At 39.2% G+C, this 18,349-nt stretch overlaps 1 protein-coding gene across 1 annotated transcript in view; it reads left to right on the forward strand.

Moving 5' to 3' along the window:
• Positions 1 to 18,349, forward strand: part of CFAP47 (cilia and flagella associated protein 47) — a 489,064-nt gene that overhangs the window by 275,346 nt on the left and 195,369 nt on the right. The window contains exons 44-46 of the mRNA XM_055121064.1: positions 4,464 to 4,584; positions 5,631 to 5,857; positions 13,574 to 13,748. Of these exons, the coding sequence (XP_054977039.1) occupies positions 4,464 to 4,584; positions 5,631 to 5,857; positions 13,574 to 13,748 (523 nt within the window). The remainder of the gene's footprint in view (positions 1 to 4,463; positions 4,585 to 5,630; positions 5,858 to 13,573; positions 13,749 to 18,349) is intronic.

Below are 18,349 nucleotides of genomic sequence, written 5' to 3' on the forward strand. Positions count from 1 at the left end.
TATTCTGCCCTAGGCCTTTTGTTTATCAGCAGTAAACATTGCTGGATTTTAGAAGCAATGGAGAGAGATGATATTAGATATGGGGGAAGGAAGAAAGGCACCAGAGGGAACTGTAAAGATGAGTATTGATAAAAAGCTCATTCATCATGACTGAGATTTTCACTGAAGGGAAGCAAATTTTTACTTGGAGTACAAATTGAGGGAAATAATTTGGGTGGCGACTGTTCTGGAAACTGTGATAAAGGAGAAGGGAGATTACTAATCTCATTGCCACAAGGACTATGAAAATCTAGGCTCAGCTTCCTGTTATTTGATGATATGTTTTTCTGCAACAGAGCATGCATTTTTATTGACATCTTTTAACAAGCAGTTAATATTGTATGCCATCCTAATGAGTGTTGCCTTCTCAAAATGCCTGTGGAATAGTCTCTGAGGCAAGCAATTAAGATTGTGTAAAAATTTTGCTAAAGTTGAATTGTAGGTGCAGGTAGATAACTCTTTTCAGAAATATTTTCCACACTTACTGTGTCTCTTCGCTCAATTATTCTTTGAAAATCAGTAGTTTCAGGAACACTGATTACTTTTGCTGGTCAGTCTCACATTAGAATGATGACAAAGTCAAATCGTTGCCTATAATGATTAATGATCTCTCTCTAATGTATGGAGTTTAATATTTCAGAATTTTAGCTTAGCTCTATATGCCCAGTATCAAATCTCATTTATCCACCAAAATAATAAAATTTCATTGAGAAAATTCCAAGAAATAAATTGCAAAACCTACCAGATCTATGCCCCAAATAAGAGAATAAAAAGAATAAGACCTGTGAAATAACATGAAAACTTTCCGTCCAGAAATACATTCTCCCCCTTTTTTCTAATTTGGTGGTTTATATTTGGAGGGTGTTTATGACATGTTCAAGGTTACCTAAGTAGATAATTAGTGGCAGGAATGGAATTAAACTTACCTGCCCATTGGGTGTTTTGTCCCTTCTTTCTGGGTCATTAACAGCAAATCTTCAGGTAAAGATGTATGCAACTGTGCTATTTAAGGACTACTTTTAAGTAGATACTTGAGAAGAATTAAATTCCTCTTGTAAAGCTTTCTTATATTGATGAGGAAATTTGTCATTCTTTTGAGAAAAAATTGCTATAAATCCAAATCAACATGCTGAATGGAAAATACCAAATTAAGGGAAGGCAAGCAATTGACTAGTGACTATTTCAATAGTCAGATAATCATATAAATAGACATTGGTAAGTCTTAAGTCCAATTGGTAGGACTTACCAATGTCTATTTACATATCATATAATTTTATTTGATTTGTTATGGTTTATCTAAAAAAGCCTTTTTTTAACGTAGAAAAACTTTGTTTTTTAATTGCTTTTGTATTTGTTTGTTTTTAATTTGGACCACACCTGGTGGCGCTCAGGACTTACTCCTGGCTCTGTACAGGGATCACTTCTTGCAGGGCTCAGGGACCATGTGGGTGCCCAGGGAATCGAACTCAGGTCAGACGCATGCAAGGCAAGCACCCTACCCACTGTGCTATATAGCCCCTAGCCCTTATATGTATTTTTTTCTGGCTGATTTAATTTCTTAAAGAAGGAAACAGCCATACAATATTGCTGATGACTTTCCTGAGTTATTTTGAGACATAGGCAAAACAAGCATTATTTTGAATTATGTTACATTTATTCTTCTTTGAATTTTGAGGTTGTTGTTACTTGTTTGTTTTTGACCTAACCCAGCCATGCTCAGGGCTTATTCCTGGCTTTGGCTCCTGGATCACTCATCGTGGTGCTCAGGGGTCCACATGCAAGGTTGGGATCAAAACAGGGTTTGCTGTGGACAAGGTGTGTTCTTGAACTCACAGTTCTATCTCTCTAGGGCCCGATTACATTTGTTTTAATTTTAAAAGTGCAATTGAACAACATAGACATTTTTTTTGTGAAAAAATAATACATTGTCCCTGTAAGGCAGGGATTTAAATGTAATTGAGTGGAATCTTCAGTTCTGACATTTTCTAAGAAGTTACTATTAATTTTTACTTAAGAAAAATATTCTGGCAAAGAGTAATTTGTCCCTTAGTGCGGACTCCTATGAGTTTTTTTTTTCATTTTGTGGAGTTAATGTTTGTGTAAAAATGTGTTTTCTTGATTATTTGTTTCAAAGCATAGGTCACATTTCTTTCAGGTAAACATTAAAACAAGCATGAATGTCATAACTATACTTTCCTGTGAATTTTATTTGAAAAAAAACCCTCATAATTTAAAAAAAATATTTTGAAAAAACAACAGATTTTTTCTCTAGAAGGAGACAAAAACATTGATATATTCTTTCCTTCAGCCTATAAATTAATATATTTGTACCATTGTACTTGTTTTTATTCATCTTTTCAAGTCTTGACCCCTTTCTAGAACTTTGAGAGAGACTCATAATATCTTCAAATGATTTATTTGTACATAGAAATTTGAAAAATACCTGCTGCCAAAGAATGGTTCTATCACATTTAAATGTGTCTTATCAGTTCTAAGCAAAGGATTGGGTACCTAAGCTGGGTTACTTTCAATAGCCTGCACCTTGTCTGTACTCCCATTTCTTAAGATATAATCACTTTAAAAAATGACTTTCTGATGGAATTTATATACACAGCTATATAAATAAAACTGCAACAAATTCTCGCAGTGTTTCAGCTTCTATAATGCATCTACTATTGTGTTTCATAGTCGTCATGAAGTAAATAACAACAATCACCACAAAAATATATTGCCTCTTCAATAAAAGATTCCCTTTTGGACATGACCATGAAGCTATTATTTATTGCTAACAAATTGTACATTTTTTTCTTAATATCATTAGTTTCTGTTTCCTAGATTTTCTCCTGCTTGCTTGTATTTTTCTGCCATTTCAAAGTTATTTGAGCTAATGGGAAGAAAAATTATTTCCCCATCTATTCTTCCAATTCCTGGTTGAGATCCAGGATAAAAATAAAAGAGCAACAATAGGAAAAACAAGCACACGCTTATTAGCATGTTTACTTCTTATCTAAATAGGGCATATTGAGGAGAAAATAAGTTAATTCCTTAAAGTGACTTTGAATTCACGATTAAATGCTGTAAATTAATAGTAAAGGTAGAGTCAGTACTAAGCCTCTTGAGAGAATAAATGATTTTTTTTTGCCGAGGAGAATGACCCAGATGAGAGGAGAGGATGGAGTAATTGCTTGTGTCAGCCTAGTCTGGGTATGGACATCTCATGTCGTCTCCCATAATAAGTGAATCTTCCTTAATTGGGGAGTTCCCAGGGAAGAGATTTATGAGAATAATGAAACCTGAGTTCCTTTCTCTGGTTCTGTTTGTAGGCAGGTAAAGGGAATAGATACAAAGCCTCTTCCCATGATGGATGGTTTAAAGTGCCTGCTGTACCAAAGTGATCACTTTGGGGTGGCATATCTTGAACTTCTACAGTCATTTTGGAGTACCCTATCCTATCCTTTTCTTCAAAATCACCATCTAGATAATATCTATATGCTGTGATTATATTTCATTTGCAATCTCTTCCTCCTTTCTTTCATTTCACCTGTGCATTCTTAAAATGAAGTATCGTTCCTTCAGTTCATTTCACAGAATAAGAAATGGGAACTCAGGAATTTGATAAACTTGCCCGAGGTTTTAGTAGCTAATAAATGGCCTTACCAGGGGCCAGAGTAATTGTACTGTGGGTAGGTCACTTGCCTTGCTTGCAGCCAACCTGGGTTTAATTCCCAGCACCCCATTATGCACCCCCTCCACCTTCCCCACTAGGAGTAATCCCTGAATACAGAGCCAGGAGTAAATTCTGACAACTGCTGGGTGTGCCCTCCCCCCCAAAAAAAACACAAACAAACAAATGGCAGTTCCAGAAATTGAGCCTGTGTTTCTACTGCTGTTTTTCTTCTTTATCACATGTCCCTGCCCTTACATTGTTCTCACTTTTATTTTCATTCTCTTTGCTTAGTATTTTGTGCTTATTGCCCAATAACTTATTCGAAAAGGTTTGTAGCCCCTTAGAGCTTACTCTGAAATAATTTTAATGTCTTTTGGAACTTACAGACCTTGCAAAACTGATGTCATTTCCCTCTAACAATAAATTACAGAATGAAAGAAAACAATGTTTGTGTTTGTTTTTTTTTTTATGCTAGCATCCTACAAGTGTGTTGTGTCACTATGAAAATCAATTGATATCAGTGGACCCCGGGACCTACTTAGTTCCTTTTGTTCTCAGATTGTCTGCAAAGTTTCCCCCACAGAGGGGTAAGGATATGGTTAAATCTTACTCTGCTCCTTTCGTTTAAGATCTACATTGCTTAGAAAAGTACGATTGATGGTTATTTCTGAGGGTTTACAGACTTTTCTCATAGCAGATATATTGACAATAATTTTTCTGACATCATAATATATAATATTCTGCTGTTCTGTTTCAGATTGGAGAAATAGTATACATTTTGGAAGGCAGAGGCATCATCCCCTTACCTTCCTATTTCCCGTCTATGATGTCTTCCTTCCAAACCGACCACAAAGACCGCAAAGATACTAAAGATGAAGGTAGAAAATTCACCCGTTTTATTTCCTGTCTAATGTGGGATGGCACCATTTCCCCCTGCAGTCCCCCGAGCATCCTCTTTGCGACATCTTCCAGTACAAAATTGGATTTTTCGAGTCTTTTTCATGTCAGCTTCCAGGGGATTGATTTTGCCAATTAAGAAAATATCCATCAGACTGGCAGGTTAGTGCAAAGAACTAGAGCCACATGTGCTGCAGACTGGAACCCTAGATTAGAATCCTAGCACCATGGGGTTCCCCCAAATACTGCCATTGTGACTCCTCTAAAATAGTAATCAATGGCAAGTTCATTTGATATCTTCATTTGAAATTTGGCATTCAACATATAGACTCCGAAAAAGTTTCTATTACCCTAACAAATTGGAAATCATCACACTCTCAGCTCTCTATGTTATTATTAAGACCAGGACTCCTACCCTAGACGCTGAGTGTCAGTGTACATTTGTTAGTGAAGGACAATGGCTGTTCTTGCCAGTCCTTAACCAATGTCCCTATATTTATTTCTACTGCAAATCCTGAAGGTTTGAGCATGTTGATGACATTTCTATAACAGAAAGTCCTTTTTTGTTGTTTTTTTAAATTTATTTTTATTGTAACTATGTGATTTACCGTATTGTTTATAATACAGTTGTTTCAGGCATTAAATGCTCCAGCACCAATCCCACAACCAGTGTGATCTTCCATTCACCAACTTCCCCAGTTTCCCACTCACCACTCCAGCCTGCCACCTTGCAGGCACAATAAAAATTACTTCATATCCTTTGTATAACAGAAAGTCTTGACTAGACTTCTTTGTAGAGCCTATCAACAAAATCTTGAAGTTGTGAACATTTGCTCTTGAATCACTGAGAATCAATACAGAAGCACTCTGCTATGTGCTCCCTACATCATATTTTACTTTGGTTAAATGCAGAATCAAATGGCAGTTTTCTATTCTAAAACCCCTAAATCCATCCTGGATCCCAGTGTCCAGAGCAGCATCAATGATTCTTGCCATCATTAAGAATATTTTTTTTTTCTTTCCCTAGCGCTTAGTAAGAAGGATCCAGTACTGTACTTGAAGTGCAAACTCGGCGAAGTTCTATGTACGAACCTTAACTTTCCCCTGATTAATGATGCCAAGGAAAAGGCTTTCGCTTTTGCAGCGCAGCGACAGATGTCGAAGATGGAGTATGATCGAAGGGAGATCACAGGCACGCTGGAGAGCAGCAGTGTCCGCGTGGCTGTCGCCCTTCTCGGCCTGACAAAATTAGAGGTAGGTAGGAAGTACAGATCGTGTCCTTCCACGAAGCCAGAACTGATACAGCCTCGCCATTGACTTATTTTATTTTTTAAAGTTGTTCACAATAATTTATTACGGTCAATATTCTAACACGAATCCCAACATCACTACACAATCCCACCACCATTATTTCGAATTTTCCCACCACCATCCCGGCAGCCCCTAAAGCACATACTAAATAAGTTATTTTGTTTTGCTTGTTATGAATAAGCCACTAAAAATGATCCAGAAAAAGTTTCCCTAGGGGAAAATATATGAAGATAGTTGTATTTCACATGAAGCCCTTAAGCCTTTGTATAAGAGGTTGCTAACATGTTGTTACAGGTTGCCCCTTGTGGATAGATTGATAGATAGATAGATAGATAGATAGATAGATAGATAGATAGATAGATAGATAGATAGATAGATAGATAGATTCCTTCTACATTATACCCCATCAAATGTGGTGATGTCAGTGGAACAGAGTATGTCTCTCCAGGAATTCTAAAATTTTAAATACAATGATACAACTGGAGTTAAATTTTTAACTGGATGGTGACTTTGGGGTGCAGAGGCACCACTGCATGGTGGCAGCTGGGTTCTGGAGGTTTTTGGCTGCCAGGGTTCTGCTAGATCAAGCAGAGGGACTCACCTCCTCCCCAGGGTGCCCCAGATAAGACAACCTGGCATGGGTTCTGGAGGCATCTCTGCAGCATGTTTCTCTCTTTCTCTTCCGAGATTTATTTGTGAGTTCTCTGGATCATGGCCATTAATGCACTTATATGGCGCCAGAGGCAGTTCGTGGGCATGACCACCAGGATCTGGGAAGCACAGGGAGATGGGGAGAGGTTGCCCATTTCCCCCTCTGTGAGACCCTGGAGATTTTGGTCACAAAACCCACATACCTGAGTTTTTCAGCAGATTCATTCTCATGGATGAGGCTCATCCAAACCTGTGGAGAGCAGCTGTGTGCATTGCCATTGATTTTTAACAGTGAATGATGATATTTTATGAATCCCCTGATGTTTCCTTTCTGATTCACTCCAAAGTCTCAAGGCCTGAGAGACTCAGTTGGTCTTCTACACTGATCCCTCCAGCACTTAATGCTTCTGAACTGTGACTTTGGAAGGCTTAGGCTGCACTCACACTATACAGTTGGAATTAAAATTCTGAACATGTGGCCTTTGAAAAAGTGAAGCCTAGTGCTGATCTCTCTTCCTCTCCCCAGCCTTCCAGATATATTTTCTTCATTCTTTCCTCCGCTCATAAAATTTCACTTAAAAGGAGAATGTGGGAGGGAGATGGAGTTTTGTCGATGGATAATGATAATGATAATTCTTTTAGCTTCCTCTCTAGGACCCAGGGCACACTCTGTGTTTATTATTGTCTATATTCAAGTATGTTTTGTGTTAGAAGTCTTTTTTGTATTTCACTGTTTGCCCTATTTGGAGTGTGACTTTTATCCAGACCTAAAAACTGTTGTGTGTTTTGTTGTCTACTCCTCTGTGTCTTGTAAATGTGAGGTACTCTGTCATTGTTTAATTGTGCTTGGACAGATGACAAGTTTTTTTTTTTTTTTTTTTCTTTTCATGGACACTTTGGCGTCTCACTCTATACTGTGTTTAGGGGCTGTTTCTGGTGGCATGCTCAGGAGTGACCACTGGCGGTCTTGGGGAGTACTACATGTGCTGGCATGGGGTGTCAAATGGATTGTCTGCATGCAGGGCAAGGACCTTATTTTCTGTACTGTCTCTCTGCCCCCAACAGTTTAAAATACTGAGTCTTCATGGGCTAATGTCTAGCCAGGTGGCCTTATAGCTTGTGGTCTCAAAGTCAAAGCCGTCCTGCTGTTTACACTTTTTAATTTATTAATTTATTACTAAAGAGCTTTGATGTACAAAGTTATAGATAGTTGAGTTTTTTTTTTAAATTTTAAAATTTTATTGAATCACCATGAGAGAGTTACAAGCTTTCATGTTTCGGTTACAATCTCACAATGGTCAAACACCCATCCCTCCACCAGTGCACATTCCCCACCACCAATATTCCTGGTATACACCCCCCTTTTTTACCCTCCCCCTGCCTATGGCAGACAATATTCCCCATACTCTCTCTCTACTTTTGAGCATTATAGCTTGCAACAAAGACACTGAGAGGTCATCATGTTTGGTCCATTATCTACTTTCGGCATGCATCTCCCATCCCAACTGGCTCCTCCAGCCATCATTTTCTTAGTGATCCCTTCTCTATTCCATCTGCCTTCTCCCCTCCGCTCATGAAGCAGGCTTCCAGATATGGAGCAATCCCCCTGGCCCTTGTATCTACTGTCCTTGGGTGTCATCCTCATGTGATGTTATTTTATACTCCACAAATGAGTGCAGTCCCTCTATGTCGACAGACTTTTTAATACACATATCTTTCTCAAGAAGAGATGTTGACAATAAGAAAAAAACAGGAGAATTTTGTAAACGTTTTTCAAGATAATGTGATTTTAAGACTAATTTCTAAGTAATGCTCAAAAAAGGATGGATTAGCTATACAAATATATTAAATATATTTTTACTTATATCTTCACTGAGGTAAACCTTAAAATTCAAACCTAATAAGAATAATAGAGGCTGGAGTGATAGCACAGCGGGTAGGGCATTTTCCTTGCACTCGGCCGACCTGGGTTTGATTCCCAGCATCCCACCTGGTCCCCTGAGCACTGCCAAGGGTAATTCCTGAGTGCAGAGCCAGGAGTGACCCCTGTGCATCGCCGGGTGTGACCTCCTGGTGGAGGGGTCTTAGAGGGTAGCTCTCACCGAGTGGCTGCTGCCGCTGCCGCCATTTTCGCTCAGAAAAATGGGGTGGAGAGGGAGAAAAATCCCTCCCCGGGCTACACGAGGTTGTAGCTCAGTTCACAGTCAAAATGCATGGCTCAAGCATCCGCTCTGGTGCCAAAATGGGTTAGGAGACCTCAGGATCACAGTCAATAGGCGCGGAGGCTCTGCTTCTCGTGCCGCGGCTCTCGGTTCATCTCTGGGCGGAAGGCGCGCCTAGATAGTTGAGTTTTAAGCACATAATACTTCAACACCATTCCCACCACCAGTGTCAGCTTCCTTCCACCAGCATTTACTTTTTTTTCTTTCCCTGTCCCACACATGCAGGATTGGTATCTCTGACTGTGCTTCTCAAAGTTGTGGGAAATAATAATAGTGGCATGATTCATTTTTTTAGGACTAACTATTGGTCTTTTAAGCTTAAAACTTAAATATTTGCAGCAGTTTCCTGGAGTCAGTCTGTTGGTCTGCTAATGAGTTGCACAGGCAATTATGCCAATGTGCCCCTTTCCTAGGGGAGCGGGTGCCTTTGAAGGGAGAATCCGGGAGAGTTGACACTGCAGGAGCTGGAGCTCTCATCCATTCCCCATCAGTCTGCTCAGTCAGAAACAATCGCGTCTATTAAAGTTGGTGACAGTTCAAAAAAAAAAAATGGAAAGGTTTTAAGTACTCTCTAACTTTCAAAATTCCAAGTGTTTTTCTTCCCCCAGTGGAAAATTACTATCTTCCATGTGTTCTAGGAGTCGGACATATTTTTGTTTCAGCAAACACTTTCTGCATGCAGAAAATAACTAGGAAAGACATGAAAGGCCAAGTTTAAGAAAATCAGCTACACTGATCAGGGACGTAGCTCAGTGGTAGATCATTTCCCCTGCACGTGTGAGGCCCTGGGTTACTTATTCAGTACTGCAGGGGGGAAGAAAAGAAAGAAAAGAGGGAAAATTAGCTACACCAAATCAGTTCTTACAGACACAGCTTATTATGCTTATTTACATCTAGTGATAAAGGTTTCCTTTTGAATGCAGTTACTAATAGTGCCCTCTTGAAATAGAATAATGCTAATTCTTTTGGCAGCCTCACAATAAACAAGACTAATTTTAAAAATAGTCTTCCCTTGCATAATAGTTTATGGTTTTTCCCCCCAAATGCTTTTATGAGCACTTTTCAAATTATTTTAATGATCCCACGGACTAAAGTAGAAAAGATAGGATTACATTTTTAATATAAAAATGAAATGACTGGGATATAAAAAGGACTAAATTGTATTCACTGACAGGGCAGAGATTATAGCCCTGATCAGAATAGAACACTATTGTATTTTAAAGGTGGAAAACAAAGACACTCAAGCACGTAATTCCACCTCTTATTCTTATAGACCTATAAACCAAGACTTCAAATGAGTAAGATGACAAGGTGACACCATTGGCTTGTGACAGAGTCGAAATAGGTCTTCGTTTTATATCTCAGTTCCTTTCTCTTTTTCTCACTCTCCATAACCTTCAGACTAAGAACTTTCCTTCTTGTTAGGTACCATAAAATCACATATTGAATTGAATGCAAGTCTATACTGCTTCATTATAGCGTAAAATGACCATGTAACAAAGAAAATCTAATGTCATCCTTTAAAAAAGTCTGTTTAGAAGTGAATCTAATTGAATAAATGTAATCCCCTTACTGCCACAGAAAAGTGACATGTCTGACCACATTTTTATTGTGTAGCCATGGACAATTTACATTTTAAAATGATTTCTGTGGTAATAGCAATATGATATATCAGCATTTAGTGAGAGGTAGGATCTTATGTCAAAAACATTTCTGGCAGCACCTGAATTAACTCATTTAATTCATGGCCACTAATAAACCAACTCTAATGATATACTCAGTAGTACTAGACAGATTCAGAACTTAATGAAGTCCTGTGTTTTCTAGTAACTTCTTTAGATTTGGGATCTCAAAGCTATGCTTAGACAAATGGCAGGAAAAAAAATACTGAAGTTTTGATAGTATGATTTATAAAGGAAATCTAAAAGAGTCCATGAGTGGGGATTCAAAAGCATAAAAAAGTTTTTGTTATTTATTCGTAGAGTTTAGTTGCACACCAGATTATGAAATATCATCATCATCATCATCATCATCATCATCATCATCATCATCATCATCCCGTTGATTGTCAAATTTCTCTAGTGGTCTCAATAACATCTCCATTCGTCCTAGCCCTGAGATTTTAGAAGCCTCTCTTTACTCGTCCTTTCCAATGGTGCCGCATTAGAGGGTCTTTCAGGGTCAGGGGAATGAAACCTATCATTGTTACTGGTTTTGGCATATGAGTACGCCATGGGGAGTTTGTGAGGCTCTCCTATGTGGGCAGGAAACTCTTGGTAGCTTGTCAAGTTCTCCCAGAGGGAGAACTAAGCTATAAGATGTCGCACTTCGGGGAGCTTGGTTTTATAGTCTCTGGATGTTGGCCATTGGCTGGATTACACGGCACAAGGGCCAGTCCCTGAGTGTGACTGCTAGCAACTGGAAAATGGGGAATCTGTGTGGAACAGGCCCAGTCCCGATCTGACAGGCTTGGAGGTCACAGCCCTAGGTCCCACACACCTGAGTTCCTCTTCCAGTTCCTTCACACATGAGGCTTACCCGAACATGTGGAGAGGGGCCTTGAGCATGGATGTGGCTGGTTTCCGGAGGTCTTCGGCCGTGGGAGCTCTGCTCGGGGCGGGGAGAGAAACTGAAGCCCACCCCCTCTGAGGAGCCCTGGGGAAGACAACCAGGCTCGGGGGCAATTATGAAATAATTACCTGTTAATACTGTCAGAGATAATCCAAGCTAGATACTAGTGAAAGCTATAAATTCATGGTCAGTATGATTTGGCCTTATAAACAGATGTTTTTCTGCAGGAGAAAGAAACAAGCTTCTGAAATTCTTTTGATAGGAAATGATGATGGAAGTTAGAGCAAGGTATCCAACTGATTGGAAACATTGTCTTCTAGATCATTTGTATTTTAAAGAAAGACTCTTAGGTCTGGAGGAAATAGATCTGGGTCATGGTTATAGCAGGTGCACATCTCCAAAAAGGGTTGGGAGATAACTCAGAGAACTGAAGCACAGGCTCAGGTTTTAGATTCAACTCTGCATAGTCCCTTAGACACCATTGGGTGTGGGTGTGGGGTGAGGCAGGGTGGGATTTTTATAATTGATAGCTTTTTAAAGTAACTGATGATAGGAGGATTTAGGGGCCTATCTGCCTATCACCAAGTTTTACCTGAAACAAAAAGTGAACTTTTTTGTTAGCCCTCTTGAACTTCTCAGAGAGCTACTTTAAGGATGATTGGGATTATAGTAGGGAAATGGCCTAGAGGTGGTACTATGACTAATAACTGACTTAGAACTCGTTATTGACGAGTAACTATATCAGTGCTTGTTCAAGTCTTTAAGAAAAAGGCTGGAAAAAGTCATGTCTGCAATGAATCTTCTATTTTTATAGGCCAAGCTTGAGATCTAATTGATAAAAAATACTGGAAGGAACATGAATAGAATTTTTTCAAGAAGAAAGTCTGTCAGTACATTTTATTTTGAACAAATTAAAGAGCTTGTGGCAGACATGAATAGAAATTTCGTTCACAATGTCTAGAAAAATGAGTTAATTTACATCTCTATATTTGCATGATTGTGATTGCCAAAATAAAGCAGTTAGAAAAGGTGACTTTTAAAGGAAAACATTCTTGTGGATATTATAGCTTATGAACCCAATAGCTGAGGTAATTGCTGAAGGCCCTAACGTTTATTTTTCTGGATGATGATGATGAGGAGGAGGAGAATGATAACAGCAATAATGACAGTGATGATGATAATGATAGTCAACATTTACTGAACACTTTAAATATATCCCAAATGTTGCAGGAAGCGCCCAGACAGATTTGATTTGATATCTTTAGAACCTGATCAGTGGACCACATTCATTTGATCTCCACAGGAAAGAATTGAAGCACAAGGCTGAGAAATAAGTAGTAAAAGCATTATTGGAGAATACTATACATTCAAGAAGAATTTGTGTGTTTGTGTGTGTGTGTACTCAGAAAATTAGTAGCATTGTTTCTAAGACAGTTTACTAGAATTATAGTGTACACTCAGAAAGTCAATATGTGGGCATACATATGGCTCTATATGAGAGACATGGTCAAGGTGGGGGAGAGAGGTATGATGTTACCATGTAAAAGTACAAGGTGTAATATTTACTACTACTTGTATAAACACAAACATATTTGCCTAAGGAAATAACAGGAGATGTGGTCGTTTGGTTTTGCAGCCAAAGACTGGTCTTCCATGAGAGGCCAAGTTTTCTGGTGCCTTTTCTGTCTAGATTAGTTATTTACCTTTTTTACACTAGCTGTTCTCCAATCTCCATAAGGATCTACTACTTGTTTGCAACTTAAATATAGAGGCCAAAGACCATTTTATAGTAGTGTGTATTATTATCACCACATTTTACAAAGTACGACTTCGTAGCTTTTGTTAGTCACCTGGTCAAGCTTACTTAGAGCCGAGGTATAAATGTAAGTAGTTTATCTCTAAGAATGATTAGTCAGATCACTTGGCTATGATCCATAGTAGAATATCTAGAACAAAATAAATTATTGCCTACCTTTCTATTCAGCACTGCCCAATTCATACTTTAAGAGCTGGGTTTGTTGTCTGTGTCCCATTTTAAGGGGGAAAGTATTGAATTATATCATGTCTTGAGGATCATATGCATAGGGCATATGAGTTGCTGTCTCATATACCAAATGTCAAATATGAAGTCTAAAGGCATAGTACTATGTCCTGTGTTTTGGAGGGTAGATAGTAAGAGAATTTTGTTCCAACTTTACTCTCTGTTTATTTGCAGTGTCGTACATTTTTCACTACCTCACAGTTCAAGAGGCCAAAGACCATTTTATACACGGTAGAAATCAGCCTTCCAGAATTCTTTCATGTTCCAGATAAAATCTATATCCCTCAGATTCCAGAAAGTAGAACTAAACATAGCGAATTGCATGGAATGAAACTTGAGCATAAATCAGGTAAGCTGATACTTTAAGAGCTTATACTTTAAGATATATTAAGATACTTTAAGAGATGGGTTTGTTGTCTGTGTCCCATTTTAAGGGGGAAAGTATTGAATTATATCATGTCTTGAGGAACATATGCAGGTAAGTAAGTGCGTGGACAGTGATAGCTGATACTGTTCCAGGCACCATGAAATAGGTAAGTACCACAAAAAAATAAAAACTCAGTTGTCTCTAATTATGAAATGTTCAGAATATAATTAACGAGAGACTTCAGCTGCATAAATGCTACTTATAAAATATGTTTCAAATAACCAGTACACTAAATCAGCATTCTTCAGCCATGGACTGGTGTCTGTCCATAGGTATAGAAAGGTTGAAAACCGGGACTAAAGCAATAGCACAGCAGTAGGGTGTTGCCTTGCACGCAGCCGACCCAGGTTTGGTCCCCTGCATCCCATATGGTCCCCCGAGCACCACCAGAAGTAATTCCTGAGTTCATCAGCCAGGAGTAACCCCTGTGCATCTCCAGGTGTGACACAAAAAGCGCCCCCTCCCAAAAAAAAAGTAACAGAAATATTGAAAACCATTGGTATACTGCCTCTGATTATAACTGCTGATCTGTTTTAATGGGTTGTAGGGCAAGTACTAGTCTGCAATGATAAGAACTTTGAATACTTCCATACCTCATCACAGTAGTATTCTTTATATACTAAATTTGGGTGCCTAATTGTAATTGTATTGTAATATGTACAGCTGTCTTCATTAAGGAGTAGTTATCTGATTAAATCAGTAGGCATACTGTGAAAAAAGGTGAGCGTTTGCTTTGACAGTGAACTTGGTTACTGAAGTTCTGATGGAGTGAAGAGGCTTAAGCTGTCTCTAAAGGATAGGAGTGATGTTGGTGGCAAAAGCAGATCAGAGGACAGCAGTGCCATTTATGAATAATTTATCTTTGATGTGGACTAGGGTCTTTATTATTTGAGCATTTACTTTTGATCTCCCGTTGTCCCTTTACTCTGTTGTTGATCAGAAAATACCCAGTCAGATGTAATAGGCTATTATATAACAATACAGTTTTACATTATTAAATATAAGTGATGATATGTAACAGTGAAATTAATTTGAAGTATCCTAACTTTATGTTTTGCTTCTTTCCCTTGTCAAGCTAATATAATTTCTTTTTTATGACAATTCCCACAGTGTATCATAGCTCCAGTGAGTTACTTCTGAATTATATTGTTGTTAATATTGATTCTGTTCAAATTTTGTAATCTTCCTTTGGATTTTGTGAACTCTTAGGATATGTCTCAATGTGCAAGAGTGGTTGCAAACGATTAGCAAGAAGGCAATATGTTAAATCTCTTTCTAGGAGAACTATGATCCCAAATTCAATGCTAAGTAGCCAGAGAAGTAGCAAGGACTAGGAGTAGAATGATGGAGACTTTGAAAAAGACGAGAATTTTATATTTATAGTTTTATATTTATATTTATAGTCCTCTATAAATAATCCAATTCACAAAAAGTGAAAACAAAGTTAAGCCAAACAGTAGAGAGGACATATATCATTCACTAGATATCAGTTAGTTAACTTCTACAATCTTGTCATTTTAAATTGTAAATTTTTTGGCTTTTTGTGTCCCACCTGGCAATGGGTTTTCTCCTGGCTCCACACTCAGGAATTACTTCTGGTGTTGCTCTGGGTACCATATGGGATGCTGGGGATCAACCCAGGTGAGTTGTTTGCAGGGCAAACAGCCTAGCCACTGTACTATTGCTCTGGCCCCAAATTTTTAATTTCTCATTAATTTTTTGTTAGTTTTTTTTTAGGAGGCGCACACTAAGGGGCTATCTCATCTCTCTTCAGGGGTTGCTCCTCGTGGTTCTCAAAGGATGGATTCTGGGCCTCCTGCATGCAAAACATGTTGTCAAGCTACCGAATATTTAAATGAACAGTTTAATTGAATTATTTCTAACCTTTCTCAGTTGACTGTATAAAGTGACGTACTAGGACCTCAGCTAGGGTTGTCAGTCAAAGCAATTTATTAGTCACTGATTCAACACTATTGGACATAAGTGCTTTTAATCAAAATGATGAAAATTACCATGTCATATCCTTTAAAGGACTAATAGTTTTTATTTATTCATTTATTTTTATTTTTAAATGAATCACGTTCGGATGAGCCTCACGCATGGGAGAGCCGGCAGAGGAACCCAGGTGTGTGGGATCTGGGGCTGAGATCTCCAAGGCTGCTCGGATCGAGACTGGGCCTCTTCCCACCAGATCCCCCATTTTCCAGTAACTACGCAGTCACACCCAGAAACTGCCCCCCGGCGCCATGTAATCCCATCAGTGTCCAATATCCAGAGAATATAAAACCAAGCTCCCAGAATCCTAGTTCTCTAATAGCCTAGTTCTCCCTCTTAGAGAACCTGACAAGCTATTGAGTCTATTGCCCAGTTGGGATAGCCTAGCAGGATCCCCGTGGCATATTCATATCCAAAATACAGTAACATATATACATATATACATTTGTTACTCGGAGAGCCCGGCAGGCTACCAAGAGTATCCTGCCCGCACGACAGAGCCTGACAAGCTACCCGTGGTGTATTCGATATGCCAAAAACAATAACAATAGGTCTCATTCCCCTGACCCTGTAAGAGTCTCCAGTCATTGGGAAAGATGAGTAAGGAGAGGCTGCAAAAATCTCAGGGCTGAGTGTAGTTACTGGTAGTTACTGGTGATCATCCCATTGTTCATCGATTTGCTCGAGCAGGCACCAGTAACACCTCCATTGTGAGACTTGTTACTGTTTTTGGCATACCGAATATGCTATGGGTAGCTTGCCAGGCTCTGCCATGCAGTTGAGATACTCTCGGTAGCTTGCCAGCCTCTCTGAGAGGAATGGAGGAATCGAACCAAGGTTGGCTGCTGGAGCAATAGCACAGCAGGTAGGGTGTTTGCCTTGCACTCGGCCAACCCGGGTTTGATTCCTTCATCCCTCTCAGAGAGCACAGTTACAGACTTACAAACTTTCTTGCTTACGTTTCAGTCATACAATGATCAAGTACCCATCCCTCCACCACCAATGTTCTCTAGTCTCTCTCCCATCCCCTCCATCCCACCCCCTCCCACCCACTCCCCAGCCCCTCTCCGTGGCAGGCGCATTCAATTTTACTCTCTTTCCTTTAGGACGTTGTGGTCTGCAATGCAAGTATTGAATGGCCATCATGTTCGGTCTATAGTCTACTTTCGGCACGCATCTCCCCTCCCCAGCAGGCCTTCCAAATACCCTTTACTTGGCGGTTGCTTCTCTGTCTGAGCTGCCTTTTCCCCAGCACGTAAGGCCGGCTTCCAAGCCGTGGAGCAAAGCTCCTGGGAAGGACTAATAGTTAAATAAATAGTTCTTTTAATGCAATGGGGTCAGTTATTTATAGAGGAGCATTTATATAAAGTGTTTCTACAAATAAAAATAATATTAATATAGTTGGATATATAGGGAATTCCAATTTTTTAAGAATTTTTTGCTAAGAAAAATATAACTGAGAGTGCATAACAGACTTGACTTGAAACTCAGAATATCATATACATCATATACTGAATGCTAGCAAATACTGTGTCATATTAAGCTATTGTTTCTTTGCATATAAATGTGGAACATTTGTATTTAAAAACCTCTCATTTAGATATTTTCTAAGATCAGTATTTCCATTCATATTAATTGCTGATTATCCATCTCAGCAAAATGATCATTGTTTGGACTATGTAAACTTAAAAACTTATGCATAGAACTTTGGAAGTATAATTAGCCAATCATGGATGATATTTACTTTGAATTTCTGAGCGGTCAGGTTTATAGAGGAAACAGTCTAAATTTTTTTCTGCTTCCTATCATACATATTTAAACAAAGTTTTCAAAGTAAAACATGATAATTTGTGGGGTCGGTCCTTGAGAGGGGGCAGAAGGCTGCTGGGCACTTACTAGTTCCTTATCCAGCTGCCTTATTTGAGTCAAAAGGTGGACATATTCCTGCTTCTGTTGGAGAACTGCGCGTAAGGCGGCAGTGTCCTGTGCGAGCTGGCGGACTGCCTTGTTGGTATCATGTGGGGAATTAAAAAAGGCAGTGGCATGGAACAGATAAAGGGGTGGCTGTTTTTCCAACGAGGGCCAAGGGGCTGAGGGCTGATTCCTCGCTACCTCATCTTCCTGGATAGCCCCGTCCTCTGGGGGCAAGGATTCAGGTTCAGGAGGAGAAGGATCAGGGATATCAAAAATCACAGGATAAAGTTTCAGAGGTGCCTCCGAGCGGGAGGGCTCAGGTAGGGGAGCAGAATGGTCAGAGTCTACATTAGTAGAATTTGACGAGTCAGCCTCCTGCGTGGGGGGGACCTCATCCCCACAGACTAAGGGAGCCTTGGAATTCTTATACTTTATTCTTAGAAAGGTCTTAGATTCAGAAACAAGGTGCTGAGTCTCCGGCTGTCTTTTTTGCGGCTTAAGCGTCTCATTTATTAAGTTCCAATAAGAAAAAGCAGAAGTAGGGACTTTCTCAGGACCAAACCATTTATAATAATCTTCCATACAATCACCTACTCTGGCCCATTTATTTTTAC

The sequence above is a fragment of the Sorex araneus genome, chromosome X, assembly GCF_027595985.1.
Source record: "Sorex araneus isolate mSorAra2 chromosome X, mSorAra2.pri, whole genome shotgun sequence".
NCBI classification, from domain to species: Eukaryota; Metazoa; Chordata; class Mammalia; order Eulipotyphla; family Soricidae; genus Sorex; species Sorex araneus.